Genomic DNA, 13,941 nt, shown 5'->3' with positions numbered 1-13,941 from the left:
GTGGGAGGAAACCGGAGCACCCGGAGGAAACCCACACAGACATGGAGAGAACGTGCAAACTCCAGAGTCACCCAAGGCTGGAATTGAACCCGGGTCCTTGGCGCTGTGAGGCAGCAGTGCTAACCACTGTGCCGCCCATTTATCCATGTTTTACTATTACTTGTTTGTTCTTGATTTTGGCTGAAAATATTTTTCTAATTCACCCTTTTAAATATATCCACTGTTCTTCTGTGTCAATATTTTTGGACAGTGAAATACAGACACAACCACCAACCCCCTACAACTACAGATGATCAAATCCATTTTATTTAACCTTAAAAGGGTTTTTTATTTTTGAATACATTTATTTTACAACAGCAGTTTTTCCTCATTATTTACGCATCATGGCCGCCGTAGAACCTGGAGAGGAAATCCGTGGGCCGGGGAGTTTCTGTTTCATGGAAGTAACGCATGATGTGTGTCCGCTGCTTCCAGACTTTAATAGTTTCTTCAAGATCCATTTTACCCTGAAAAAGAAATAGCAAGGTGAGAGATCAGAGAACTGGGGAGAACAGTGACAGACAATGGCTCAGTGGTATAATTGCTAGACTATTAATTCAGAAACTCAGCTAATGTTCTGGGGACCCAGGTTGAAATCCCGCAAGGGCAGGTGATGGAATTTGAATTCAATAAAATAAAATCTGGAATTAAGAATCTCCTGGTGACCATGAAACCATTGTCGATTATTGGGAAAACCCATCTGGTTCACTAGTGTACTTTAGGGAAGGAAATTTGTCATCCTTACCTGGTCTGGCCTACATGTGACCATGATATGGTGATGCTGGCGTTGGACTGGGGTAAACACAGTAAAACGTCTCAACACCAGGTTAAAGTCCAACAGGTTTATTTGGGAGCACAAGCTTTCGGAATGTCGCTCCTTCTTCAGGTGGGTGAGGAATTGTGTTCATAAACAGGGCATATATAGACACATACTCAATTTACAAGATAACGGTTGGAGTCTTTACAGATAATCAAGTTGTAAAGGTACAGACAGTGTGAGTGGAGAGAGGGTTAAGCACAGGTTAAAGAGATGTGAATTGTCTCCAGCCGGGACAGTTAGTGAGATTTTGCAAGCCCAGCCAAGTCGTGGGGGTTACAGATAGTGTGACATGAACCCAAGATCCTGTTTGAGGCCGTCCTCATGTGTGTGGAACTTGGCTATCAGTTTCTGCTCGGCGATTGTGTTGTCATGTATCATGAAGGCCGCCCTGGAGAACGCTTAGCCGAAGATCAGAGGCTGAATGCCCGTGACCGCTGAAGTGCTCCCCCACAGGAAGAGAACAGTCTTGCCTGGTGATTGTCGAGCAGTGTTCATTCATACGTTGTCGCAGCGTCTGCATGGTTTCCCCAAGGTACCATGCCTCGGGACATCCTTTCCTGCAGCTTATCAGGTAGACACCGTTGGCCGAGTCACAAGAGTAAGTACCGTGTACCTGGCGGATGGTGTTCTCACGTGAGATCATGGCATCCATGTCGATGATCCGGCACGTCTTGCAGAGGTTGCCGTGGCAGGGTTGTGTGGTGTCGTGGTCACTGTTCTCCTGAAGGCTGGGTAGTTTGCTGCAATGTTCAAAGGAAAGCATGATGTGGAGATGCCTGCGTTGGACTGGGGTAAACACAGTAAGAAGTTAAACAACACCAGGTTAAAGTCCAACAGGTTTATTTGGTAGCAAAAGCCATTAGCTTTCAGAGCTCCAAGCCCCTTCTTCAGGTGAGTGGGAATTCTGTTCACAAACAGGGCATATAAAGACACAAACTCAGTTTACATGAATAATGGTTGGAATGCGAATACTTACAGCTAATCAAGTCTTTAAGATACAAACAATGTGAGTGGAGAGAGCATCAAGACAGGCTAAAGAGATGTGTATTGTCTCCAGACAGGACAGCCAGTGAAACTCTGCAAGTCCAGGCAGGCTGTGGGGAATACAAAGTGTGACATGAACCCAATATCCCGGTTGAGGCCGTCCTCATGTGTGCGGAACTTGGCTATCAGTTTCTGCGCCGTCGTGTGTCGTGAAGGCCGCTTTGGAGAACGCTTACCCGAATATCAGAGGCCGAATGCCCGTGATCACTGAAGTATTCCCCAACAGGAAGAGAACAGTCTTGCCTGGTGATTGTCGAGCGGTGTTCATTCATCCGTTGTCGTAGCGTCTGCATGGTTTCCCCAATGTACCATGCCTCGGGACATCCTTTCCTGCAGCGTATCAGGAAGACAACGTTGGCCAAGTTGCAAGAGTAAGTACCGTGTACCTGGTGGATGGTGTTCTCACGTGAGATGATGGCATCTGTGTCGATCCGGCAAGTCTTGCAGAGGTTGCTGTGGCAGGGTTGTGTGGTGTCGTGGTCACTGTTCTCCTGAAGGCTGGTAGTTTGCTGCGGACAATGGTCTGTTTGAGGTTGTGCGGTTGTTTGAAGGCAAGAAGTGGGGGTGTGGGGATGGCCTTGGCGAGATGTTCGTCTTCATCAATGACATGTTGAAGGCTCTGGAAGAGATGCCGTAGCTTCTCCGCTCCGGGGAAGTACTGGATGACGAAGCGTACTCTGTCCACCGTGTCCCGTGTTTGTCTTCTGAGGAGGTCGGTGTGGTTTTTCGCTGTGGCGTGTCGGAACTGTTGATCGATGAGTCGAGCGCTATATCCTGTTCTCATGAGGGCATCTTTCAGCGTCTGTTGCGATCCTCCTCATCCGAGCAGATCCTGTGTATACGGAGGGCTTGTCTGTAGGGGATGGCTTCTTTAACGTGTTTAGGGTGGAAGCTGGAGAAGTGGAGCATCGTGAGGTTATCCGTGGGCTTGCGGTACAGTGCGGTGCTGAGGTGGCTGTCCTTAATGGAGATGCGTGTGTCCAAGAATGCAGCCGATTCCGGAGAGTCGTCCATAGTGAGTCTGATGGTGGGATGGAACTTGTTGATGTCATCATATAGTTGTTTCAGTGATTGTTCACCATGAGTCCAAAGGAAGAAAATGTCATCGATGTATCTCGTGTATAGCATCGGTTGAAGGTCCCTTGCGGTGAAGAAGTCTTGTTCGAACGTGTGCATGAATATGTTGGCATATTGAGGTGCGAATTTGGTCTCCATGGGGACATGAACAAGTTCCAACATCAACAAGTTCCACCCCACCATCAGACTCACCATAGACTACTCTCTAGAATCAGTTGCATTCTTGGACACACGCATCTCCATTAAGGACGGTCACCTCAGCACTTCACTGTACCGCAAGCCCACGGATAACCTCACGATGCTCCACTTCTCCAGCTTCCACCCTAAACACGTTAAGAAGCCATCCCCTACGGACAAGCCCTCCGTATACACAGGATCTGCTCGGATGAGGAGGATCACAACAGACACCTGCAGACGCTAAAAGATGCCCTCAAGAACAGGATATGGCACTCGACTCATCGATCAAAAGTTCCAACGCGCCACAGCGAAAAACCGCACCGACCTCCTCAGAAGACAAACACGGGACACGGTGGACAGAGTACCCTTCGTCGTCCAGTACTTCCCCGGAGTGGAGAAGCTACGGCATCTCTGGAGCCTTCAACATGTCATTGATGAAGACGAACATCTCGCCAAGGCCATCTCCACACCCCCACTTCTTGCCTTCAACCGCACAACCTCAAACAGACCATTGTCCGCAGTAAACTACCCAGCCTTCAGGAGAACAGTGACCACGACACCACACAACCCTGCCACAGCAACCTCTGCAAGACGTGCCGGATCATTGACACAGATGCCATCATCTCACGTGAGAACACCATCCACCAGGTACACGGTACATACTCTTGCAACTCGGCCAACGTTGTCTAATTGATACGCTGCAGGAAAGGATGTCCCGAGGCATGGTACATTGGGGAAACCATGCAGACGCTGCGACAACGGATGAATGAACACCGCTCGACAATCACCATGCAAGACTGTTCTCTTCCTGTTGGGGAGCACTTCAGCAGTCACGGGCATCCGGCCTCTGATATTTGGGTAAGCGTTCTCCAAGGTGGCCTCCACGACACACGACGGCGCAGAGTTGTTGAGCAGAAACTGATAGCCAAGTTCCGCACACACGAGGACGGCCTCAACCGGGATATTGGGTTCATGTCACATATAGGGCGGCACGGTAGCACAGTGGTTAGCATTGCTGCTTCACAGCTCCAGGGACCTGGGTTCGATTCCCGGCTTGGGTCACTGTCTGTGTGGAGTTTGCACATTCTCCTTATGTCTGCGTGGGTTTCCTCCGGGCGCTCCGGTTTCCTCCCACAGTCCAAAGATGTGCGGGTTAGGTTGATTGGCCATGCTAAAAATTGTCCCTTAGTGTCCAGAGATGTGTAGGTTAGAGGGATTAGTGGGTAAATATGTAGGGATATGGGGGTAGGGCCTGGGTGGGATTGTGGTCGGTGCAGACCCGACGGGCCGAATGGCCTCCTTCCGCACTGTAGGGTTTCTATGATTTGTAATCCCCACAGCCTGCCTGGACCTGCAGAGTTTCACTGGCTGTCCTGTCTGGAGACAATACACATCTCTTTAGCCTGTCTTGATGCTCTCTCCACTCACATTGTTTGTATCTTAAAGACTTGATTAGCTGTAAGTATTCGCATTCCAACCATTATTCATGTAAATTGAGTTTGTGTCTTTATATGCCCTGTTTGTGAACAGAATTCCCACTCACCTGAAGAAGGGGCTTGGGGCTCCCAAAGCTTGTGTGGCGTTTGCTACCAAATAAACCTGTTGGACTTTAACCTGGTGTTGTTAAACTTCTTACCTAGTTTGCTGCGGACAATAGTCTGCTTGAGGCTGTGCAGTTGCTTGAAGACAAGAAGTGGGTGTGTGGGGATGGCCTTGGTGAGATGTTTGTCTTTATCGATGACATGCTGAAGGCTCCGGAGAAGATGACGTAGTATCTCCGCTCCGAGGAAATACTGGACGACGAAGGGTACTCTGTCCGCTGTGTCCCGTGTTTGTCTTCGGAGGTCGATGCGGTTTTTCGCTGTGGTGCGTCAGAACTGTTGATTGATGAGTCGAGCGCCATATCCTGTTCTTGAGGGCGTCTTTTAGCGTCTGCAGGTGTCTGTTGCGATCCTCCTCATCTGAGCAGATCCTGTGTTCACGAGGGCTTGTTCATAGGGGATGGCTTCTTTAACGTGTTTCGGGTGGAAGTTGGAGAAGTGGAGCATCGTGAGGTTATCCATGGGCTTGCGGTATAGTGAAGTGCTGAGGTGACCACCCTTGATGGAGATGCGTGTGTCCAAGAATGCAACCGATTCCGGAGAGTAGTCCATGGTGAGTCTGATGGTGGGATGGAACTTGTTGATGTCATCATATAGTTGTTTCAGTGATTGTTCGCCACGAGTCCAAAGGAAGAAAACGTCATCTACGTATCTAGTGTACAGCGTCAGTTGAAGGTCCTGTTCGGTGAAGAGGTTTTGTTCGAACCTGTGCATGAAGATGTTGGCATATTGAGGTGTGAATTTGGTCCCCATGGCCATGTGTAGTGGCCATATAGTGTAGAACGAGTCACATGTAGGCCAGACTGGGTAAGGATGGCGGATTTCCTTCCCAAAAGGATATTACTGAACCAGATAGGTTTTTACGGCAATTGATGATAGTTTCACGGTCAGAGAGATCAGGTGGAGTTTTGGCTAAAGCTCACAGAGGAATGTGAGAGGTTGACCAAGGTTGACACTTGGAGGAGTCAAAGCCAGGGATGAAGCTTTCAGCTGATGGGCTGAGGAAGTGCCAGAGACAGACCACATTATTAATGGAGAGGGATTGGGGCTGGAAGCTCAGTGTTGCGTTGGATAAGATGTTGCGGTTGCGAATAGTCTTGTCCAGCCCAAAATCGAGGCTGGGGCCAGGGATGAGATTGGGAGCAAACAAGGAGCTTGTGTCAGGGCTCGATGATCACTTTGGGCTTCACAACATTTTACTGTAAGAAATAGCAGGTCATCAAAGATCAGAAATTTGACACCAAGCAACAGGAGATGGAGAACCCAATCCTATATCTGCTTGGCAAGGAAGACAAGGAGGTTGAGGATGGATACCTCTGGAGTTCCCCCAAGGAAAGATGCAGGGGTGGGGGAAAAACCATTGCTGGAGATGCTCTGGCTATGATTAGATATGATGTGGGGATGCCGGCGTTGGACTGGGGTAAACACAGTAAGAGTTTTAACAATACCAGGTTAAAGTCCAACAGATTTATTTGGTAGCAAATGGCATTTGCTACCAAATAAACCTGTTGGACTTTAACCTGGTGTTGTTAAAACTCTTACTATGGTTAGATAGGCAAGATGTGGAACTGGGCGAGGGCAAATCCACTACGAACTGGACTTTGGAGGAAGCTGGTGTACAGAGGATGCCATTTGTGAGTTTGGTTTGGGCTGTTTCAGTGCTGTGACAGGGCGGGTGTATTACATTACCCTGTGTGGAACCATGATACAAGGTTAATAGATTTGATGCCTCTGACTCACACTGGGTCCGATTCCTCCATCAGCCCCGTGCTCACTGACCTAGTTGGCCCCTGGATCCAGCAACATCAAAGACTAGCCGCACTTTTGGGGAGCGAAGAGGAGAAAACACAGGCTGGCCTTTGACCAGAACACTGACATTGTTCAAACTCCCATTTCCCGAAGCCAGCACACTTCCAATCACACTGGGATTTACTGCAATCCCAGACTTTCATACCTTAATCACCAACAAGTCGATAATCCGGGGGTCGGTGACGTGGGCATTTTTCATGAACATTTCCCGCACCTTATCTCGTCCCTGTTTCATTGAAATATCCAGGTGGAATTTCTGTACTGTAGAAAGAATGGAATGATAGATACAATCAAACAAACATTGCAGAGTCCCATCCTACACATCACTGTCTACATTTACATTAAACATACAGCACTCACTGGTTCATACTGACGTTTACACTCCACACAAGTCCTCCTCCCATCTCTTCATCTACCCCATCAGCGTGCTGTTCTATTCCTTTCTTCCTTCTGCTTATTTAGCTTCCCCTTAGATTCCACAAAACTCAAAGCCGACCTAACTTTCTTTTGACTGGTCTGCAATCTTCCTTTAATACTTGCCATTTGCAGAATCCTACAGCAGCAGTTCCAGATGTTTGCAGTCAGTAGATGTCTGACGTACCAAGCAAAAAGGAATAAAGAAAGTGCAAAGATCTCCAAGCCAGTGAAGTAAGAAACCCACAGAACGAGTGTGCACGTGTGTCTGGTACCGTGTGCACCTACTCCCCCATAGACACACCACCAAACTCCACATAAGCTCAGGCGCAGGAAGTCTAAAGTGCAGAGTTCCTCCACACACAACTCTTCAAAAACACTTCATTGACTGGGAGGTGTTTTGGGACATGCCAAGGTTATGAAAGGCATTCTACAAATCCAAGTTATGTTGGCTATGGCTCATTGGGTAGCAGTCTGGCTTCTGAGTCAGGAGGTCAAGGGTTCAAACCTCACTCTGACATGCCAGGGTAGTGGTACTGAGGGAGTGCTGCACTGCTGCAGGTGGTGTATTTTGGGTCAAACATTAAACCAAGGGTCCTCCCCATTTACCTTTACAGGTAACCTCTGTGCCTCACAGAACCAGGGACCTGGGTTCGATTCTGGCCTTGGGTGATTGTGCGAACTCCAGACAGACATTCTCCCTATCTCTGTGTGGGTTTCCTCTGGGTGCTCCAATTTCCTCCCAGAGTTCAAAGATGTGCGGGTTAAGTGAATTCGCCATTGTAAAAGTGTGGGATTGGGGGGTAGGGTGGGGGAAAGAGGGTCTGGATGGGATACTCTGTCAGAGAGTCGATGCAGACTCAATGGGCCAAATGACCTCTTTCTGCACTGTAGGGATTCTATGATTATCATTTCAGATTAGGGTCCATGGTTTGCAAATGAAGGGTTCAAGGAAGTACAGAGGTTATGAATCTGTCCACACAACTTGTTCACCCAGGTTCCCACAAGCAAATGGTGAGGCTAAGAGAGGAGTAAGAACAGTCAAAGCTTTGCTGAAAATGAATGCTGATACCAACTTAGCACTAAAGCTACAGTTCCACACCACTCCAGAATGATTTGGCTCCATCAGAGCTTTCAATGAGAAATAGACGACCACAGGAACAGATTAGTCACCCATGCGATCAAGAAGACAATCTGAACAAAGAACCAAAAGTGTCTGAAGATTCACCCGCTGCTCTGCAGAGTTCCAGAGAGAACGTAGAGAACCTGAAAGCCATATTTCCTCCAAGAAAGATGAGAACGAGGTCAATGAGTTTGCTGAAACCACCACAATGCTTACCTTCGTGACCAGAAATTACTGGGTGGGGGTGGGGGGAGATATAGCATAAATGTTTAATGTTAAATAGGTAAATATATAGTCTACATAATCAGTGATCCTAATATAACAGAGCATGGAGAAAGAGAATTCTATGTATATCCTTGTGCTGAGTCGTTATTGTACATAATAGTAAAAGCAAAATATTATGGATGCTGGAAATAAAACAGGAAATGCTGGAAAGACTCAGCAAGTCTGGCAGCATCAGTGGAGAGAGAAACAGAGTTAGCACCAAGTCCATATGGACGAGGCAAACTAATTCAAAATGGATTCAAATTTTCTTTGTTAACTCTATCTCACTCCAGCGATGCAGCCAGACCTGCCGTGTCCTTCCAGCAGTTTCTATGTTTAATTTTTGTATTGTACATGATGAGAGACTAGTGTTCAATAAAAATGAAAGCTTAGCAACAATCTAGTCTCCAGCTTCATCTGTGAATCGAGATCGAGCACACCCAACAATGATGATAACAGAGTGGGCACCGCAAGTGACAAATGCACAACCTGCCCGGTTGAGCCGGCAAAGCACCCAGACTAACATCCAGGAGTAATGCCTAAATTAGAAGAGTGTCCCACAGCTTACTCCAGCAACAGCCTGACATAGTCACACTCAATGAATCATACAGCACAGTGATTAGCTTTGCTGCTACACAGCACCAGGAACCTGGATTCAATTCCGGCCTTGGGTGACTGTGGAGTTTGCACATTCTCCCCGTGTCTGCGTGGGTTTCCTCCGGTGCTCCGGTTTTCTCCCACAGTCCAGAGATATGAGAGTTAGGAGGATTGGCCATGCTAGATTGCCAGTTAGTGTGAGGGGACTAGCAGGGTAAATACGTGGGGTTGCGGGAACATAGAAAAGCTACAGCACAAACAGGCCCTTCGGCCCACAAGTTGCGCCGAACATGTCCCTACCGACTAGGCTTACCTATAACCCTCTATCTTACTAACTTCCATGAACTTATCCAAAAGTCTCTGAAAATACCCGATCGAATCCGCCTCCACCACCACTACTGGCAGCTGATTCCACACACCCACCACCCTCTGAGTGAAAAGCTTACCCCTAACATCTCCTCTGTACCTACTCCCCAGCACCCTAAACCTGTGACCTCTTGTGGCAACCATTCCAGCCCTGGGTAAAAGCCTCTGAGAATCCACTCTATCAATACCTCTCAAATAGGAAGAGGGCCTAGGTAGGATTGTTGTTGGTGTAGGCTCGATGGGCTGAACGGCCTCCTTCTGCATTGTGGGATTCTATGATACCTTACAGTCAATACTCCAAACTCCTCCATCACCATCCCTGGGTACATCCTGTCTCACCGACAGGACATACCCAACAAAGGTGACAGCAGAGTGGTGTACAGTCAGGAGGGAGGTGCCCAGGGAGTCCTCAACATTGACCATGGACGCCATGAAATCTCATGGCATCAAGTCAAACACAGACAAGGAAATCTCCTGCTGAAGTGGAAATGACTAGGGTTGGGAAGCATTTTCCGATCAGGGCCATTGTGATCTCCTGGACTCGTTTCGATCGCCTCAGGGGGTCGGAGAGGAATTTCCCAGATTTTTTTTTTTCCCCATATTGGCCCTGGGGTTTTTCACTCTGGGTTTTCGCCTCTCCCTGGGGATCACATGGTCTGGAATAGGGGGGTGGGGGTGAGTTAATAGGTTGTAATGAACAAAGCATCGTAGCTGTGAGGGACAGCTCGGTGGATAGGATATTGGTATGTAGATAGGCTGGAAAATTGGGCGGGGATCCTGGATTCAGGATTCAATCCTGGACCGGGGAGCGGCGCGGGCTTGGAGGGCCGAAGGGCCTGTTCCTGTGCTGTATTGTTCTTTGTTCTTTGATTAACATCCACCGAACCCCATTAACTGATGAATCAGCACTCTTCCATGTTGAATATCACACGGAAGAAGCACTGAGGATAACAAGGGCGGAGAATTTTCACTCTGGGTGATTGACTTCACAGATCAATTGAGCTGGGTGAGTCCAGAAGGAGATTTTGCCAGACTGGGTCTGCAGCAGGTGGTAAGGGAACCAAAAAGAGGGGGAAAAAAAGCTACTTGACCTTGTCCTCACCGGTCCACTCATTTGCCCTTGACAGCAGTGCTGGGAGTGGCCATTGCACAGTCCTTGAGGAGACAAAACCATTCTTCAAATCGAGGTACCGTTCTTAGTGAATCATTGCTCGAAATCCCTTGCAATGATTTCCCTTCCTGTTCCTGCAGTTACCTCTCGTATCCCCACAGGGATCGAACCTTGACTCCCTGCTGTTGCTCGTACACACGCTGCCCTTTAGTGACATTATTTCTAAGCTAACACGTATGCTGCCACAACCCAGCTTTACCACCTGCATCCCAGTTATAATTGCTCCACCATCGGTGGCCGTGCCTTCAGTTGCATGGGCCACAATCTCTTGGATTCTCTCCCTACACCTCTCCGCCTCTATCTCACTTTCCTTCTTTAAGACACTGCTTAAAAGCAAACACTTTGACCAAGTTTTTGGTCATCTGACCTAATATCTCCTTATGTGGTATAATGTCATTTTGTTTTATAAAGTTTAAAGTTTATTTATTAGTGTCACAAATAGGTTTACATTAACACTACAATGAAGTTACTGTGAAAATCCCCTAGTTGCCACACTCTGGTGCCTGTTCAGGTACAGTGAGGGAGAATTTAGCATGGCTAACGCACCTAACCAGCACATCTTTCAGACTGTGGAAGGAAACCAAAATTCCTGGATTATGACCCAGCGACAGAGAAGGAACGGCTGATATAGTTCCAAGTCAGGATGGTGAGGGGGTTGGAGGGGAACCTCCAGTGGGTGATCATAGAATCCCTAAAGTGCAGAAGGACACCATTTGACCCATCAAGCCTGCACCGCCAACAATCCCACCCAGGCCCTATTCCCTGTAATCCCCATGTATTTATCCTGATAATCCCCCTGACACTGAGGGAGAATTTAACATGGCCAATCAATCTAACGTTCAGACTGTGGGAAGAAACCAGAGCACTTGGAGGAAACCCACGCAGACACAGAGAATGTGCAAACTCCACACAGACAGTGACCCGAGGCCAGAATTGAATCGGAGTCCCTGGGCGCTGTGAGCCAGCAGTGCTAACCAACATGTGACCCATATGTTGGTGATGTTCCCGGGTATCTTAATTTGATTTATCACGTGTATTAATATACAGTGAAATTTATTGTTTCTTGCCTGCTATACAAAGTATACTGTTCATAGAGGACATAGAGGGAAAGGAGAGGGTGTGCAGAATCTAATGCTATGATGTGGAGATGCCGGCGTTGGACTGGGGTAAGCACAGTAAGAAGTCTCACAACAGCAGGTTAAAGTCCAACAGATTTATTTGGTAGCACAAACTTTCAGAGTGTTGCCCCTTCAAGGTCTTCCTTCAAGGAGCAGCGCTCCGAAAGCTCGAGCGACCAAATAAACCTATTGGGCTATAACCTGGCGTTGTGAGACTACTTACTGAATCTAATGTTGCCTATGGGTTATGGAAGCTGTTGGTTGATGAGCTGAGATTTTAAGGGGTTTTAGGGCGAAAGTGGATTTCCGGATGAGCCGTCATTTCACTGCTGGGACAGCAGGCTGGAGGGGCTGAATGGCCTCCAGGTCAAGGACATTCCAGCCAAGGGCGCTCCCTGCAGCCCGCAGCCAGCCCCGGCTGTCCAGCCCGCGTCACCCCAGGCTCCGGACCCCGGGCTCCAGACCCCGGAGCTCAGGCCGGCTGGACTGACCCCAGTGACCGTCCCGAGTGCCCCGGCCCCCTCCGCTCCGGCTCCTTACTGGTGTTGGGCACCTCCCGATACCAGGCCCGGTAAAGCTCCCGCACCCGCCGCTTGGCTTCGCTCTGGTTCCGGGACAGAAACGGCTTCACCACCTTGACCGAGCCCATCAGCCGGACGCTGCTCGCCGCCGCCATCTTAACCCGGTGAGGGGCGGAGATCCCCGCTTGCTGACTGGTCCATTTCCCAGGGCAGCGACCGGGACATCGCCTCTCCCTTCCTTTGATTGGTCGAAGGCCATGTCAATCAGTGCGCGCCTGCGGGATATCCCGCCTTTCCTTTCCAATGATTGGTGCACACGGCCGTCAATCAATATCTATCCCGCCCATTCCTCACACTGATTGGTCAGCCGTTCCTTTACCCTGATTGGGAACGGGGAATGTCAATCAGAATACCCCGCCCCTTCTTCACTCTGATTGGTGGTGGGGAATGCCAATCATATTTGCCGGCCCTTTCATCGCATGGATTGGTCGAGCGGTTCTTGGTCCTGATGGTGAAGATGGTGAGAAGTCTCACAACACCAGGTTAAAATCCAACTGCTTTATTTGGTATCACGAGCTTCCGGAGCGCTGCCCCTTCATCAGGTGAGCAGCGACCACGACACCACACAACCCTGCCATGGCAACCTCTGCAAGACGTGTTGGATCGTCGACACGTCGACACATGAGAACATCACCCACCAGGTACACGGTGCATACTGTTGCGACTCGGCCACCATTGTCTACCTCATACGTTGCAGGAAACGATGTCCCGAGGCTTGGTATGTTGGCGAGACCATGCAGATGCTACGACAACGGACGAACGGACACCACTCGACCATCACCAGGCAGGAGTGTTCCCTTGCTGTTGGGGAACACTTCAGCAGTCAAGGGCATTCAGCCTCCGATCTTCAGGTAAGCGTTCTCCAAGATGGCCTTCAAGACACATGACAATGCAGAATCGCTGAGCAGAAACTGATAGCCAAGTTCCGCACGCATGAGGACGGCCTCAACCGGGATCTTGGGTTCATGTCACACTATATGTAACCCCCACCATTTGGTCTGGGCTTGCAAAATCCTACTAACTGTCCTGGTTTGAGACAATTCACACCTCTTTAACCTGTGATTATCCCTCTCTCCACTGTCTTTACCTGTAAAGGCTTGATTATCTGTAAAGACTTGCATTCCAGCCATTATCTTACAATTCCACAAACCACCAGCTCAAAGTGGAGAGGATCTCCAAGGAGATCGGGAAATTGAGTCTCTGTCTATATATGCCGTGTTTGTCAACCCAACTCTCCACTCACCTGATGAAGGAGCAGCGCTTCAAAAGTTTGTGGCATTAGATAAACCTGTTGGACTTTAACCTGGTGTTGTGAAACTTCTTATTGTGCCCACCCCAGTCCAACGCCAGTATCTTCACATTATGCAAATATATCGCCGTTCCTTCGCAGTCGCTGGTTCAAAATCCTGGAAATCCCTCATTAATGGCATTGTGGGCCAACCCATGGCACATGGACTGCAGTGATTCAAGAAGGCAGCTCATCACCACCTTCTCAAGGGCAACTAAGGATGGGCAATAAATGCTGGCCAGCCAGTGACGCCCATGTCCCGCGAATGAATTTTTAAAAACTCCAACCTTCATCACCAGTGTTAAATCTCTGAGTACTCAGGTATCTCCTCAATAGCTACTCCACAGCCTGGCATCAGGGATCACAGATCTTTTATTCAATCTACTTGCTCCACACTCCAAACATTGACTGCCCACTCAGGGCAGTTCCCAACCAGCTCACTCCTCACCCCA

General features: G+C 48.8%; 1 protein-coding gene across 1 annotated transcript; it reads right to left on the bottom strand.

Annotated features, from left to right (window-relative positions):
* Positions 1-293: 293 nt before the first annotated feature.
* On the bottom strand, positions 294-12,324 carry ndufa6 (NADH:ubiquinone oxidoreductase subunit A6). Its single transcript, XM_078237637.1, has 3 exons — positions 12,161-12,324; positions 6,713-6,828; positions 294-506 (listed from the first exon to the last, which is right to left on the bottom strand). Exons 1-3 carry the CDS (start codon positions 12,294-12,296, stop codon positions 375-377), a joined length of 384 nt encoding a protein of 127 aa, XP_078093763.1. The 5' UTR covers positions 12,297-12,324; the 3' UTR covers positions 294-374.
* Positions 12,325-13,941: the final 1,617 nt, after the last annotated feature.

The sequence above is a fragment of the Mustelus asterias genome, chromosome 21 (genome assembly GCF_964213995.1).
Source record: "Mustelus asterias chromosome 21, sMusAst1.hap1.1, whole genome shotgun sequence".
Taxonomy (NCBI): Eukaryota; Metazoa; Chordata; class Chondrichthyes; order Carcharhiniformes; family Triakidae; genus Mustelus; species Mustelus asterias.
Note: the sequence above shows the minus strand (reverse complement) of the source record. Positions and strands in the feature narration are given on the sequence as shown.

Bases quoted from the DNA above. Each gene is read 5' to 3' on its own strand.
- ndufa6 (XM_078237637.1), bottom strand. From the start codon at position 12,296: ATGGCGGCGGCGAGCAGCGTCCGGCTGATGGGCTCGGTCAAGGTGGTG. The intron at 6,829-12,160 runs GTAAGGAGCCGG...TTCTTTCTACAG, and splicing joins TCGGGAGGTGCCCAACACCA to TACAGAAATTCCACCTGGAT. The intron at 507-6,712 runs GTATGAAAGTCT...TTTCTTTTTCAG, and splicing joins TCGACTTGTTGGTGATTAAG to GGTAAAATGGATCTTGAAGA.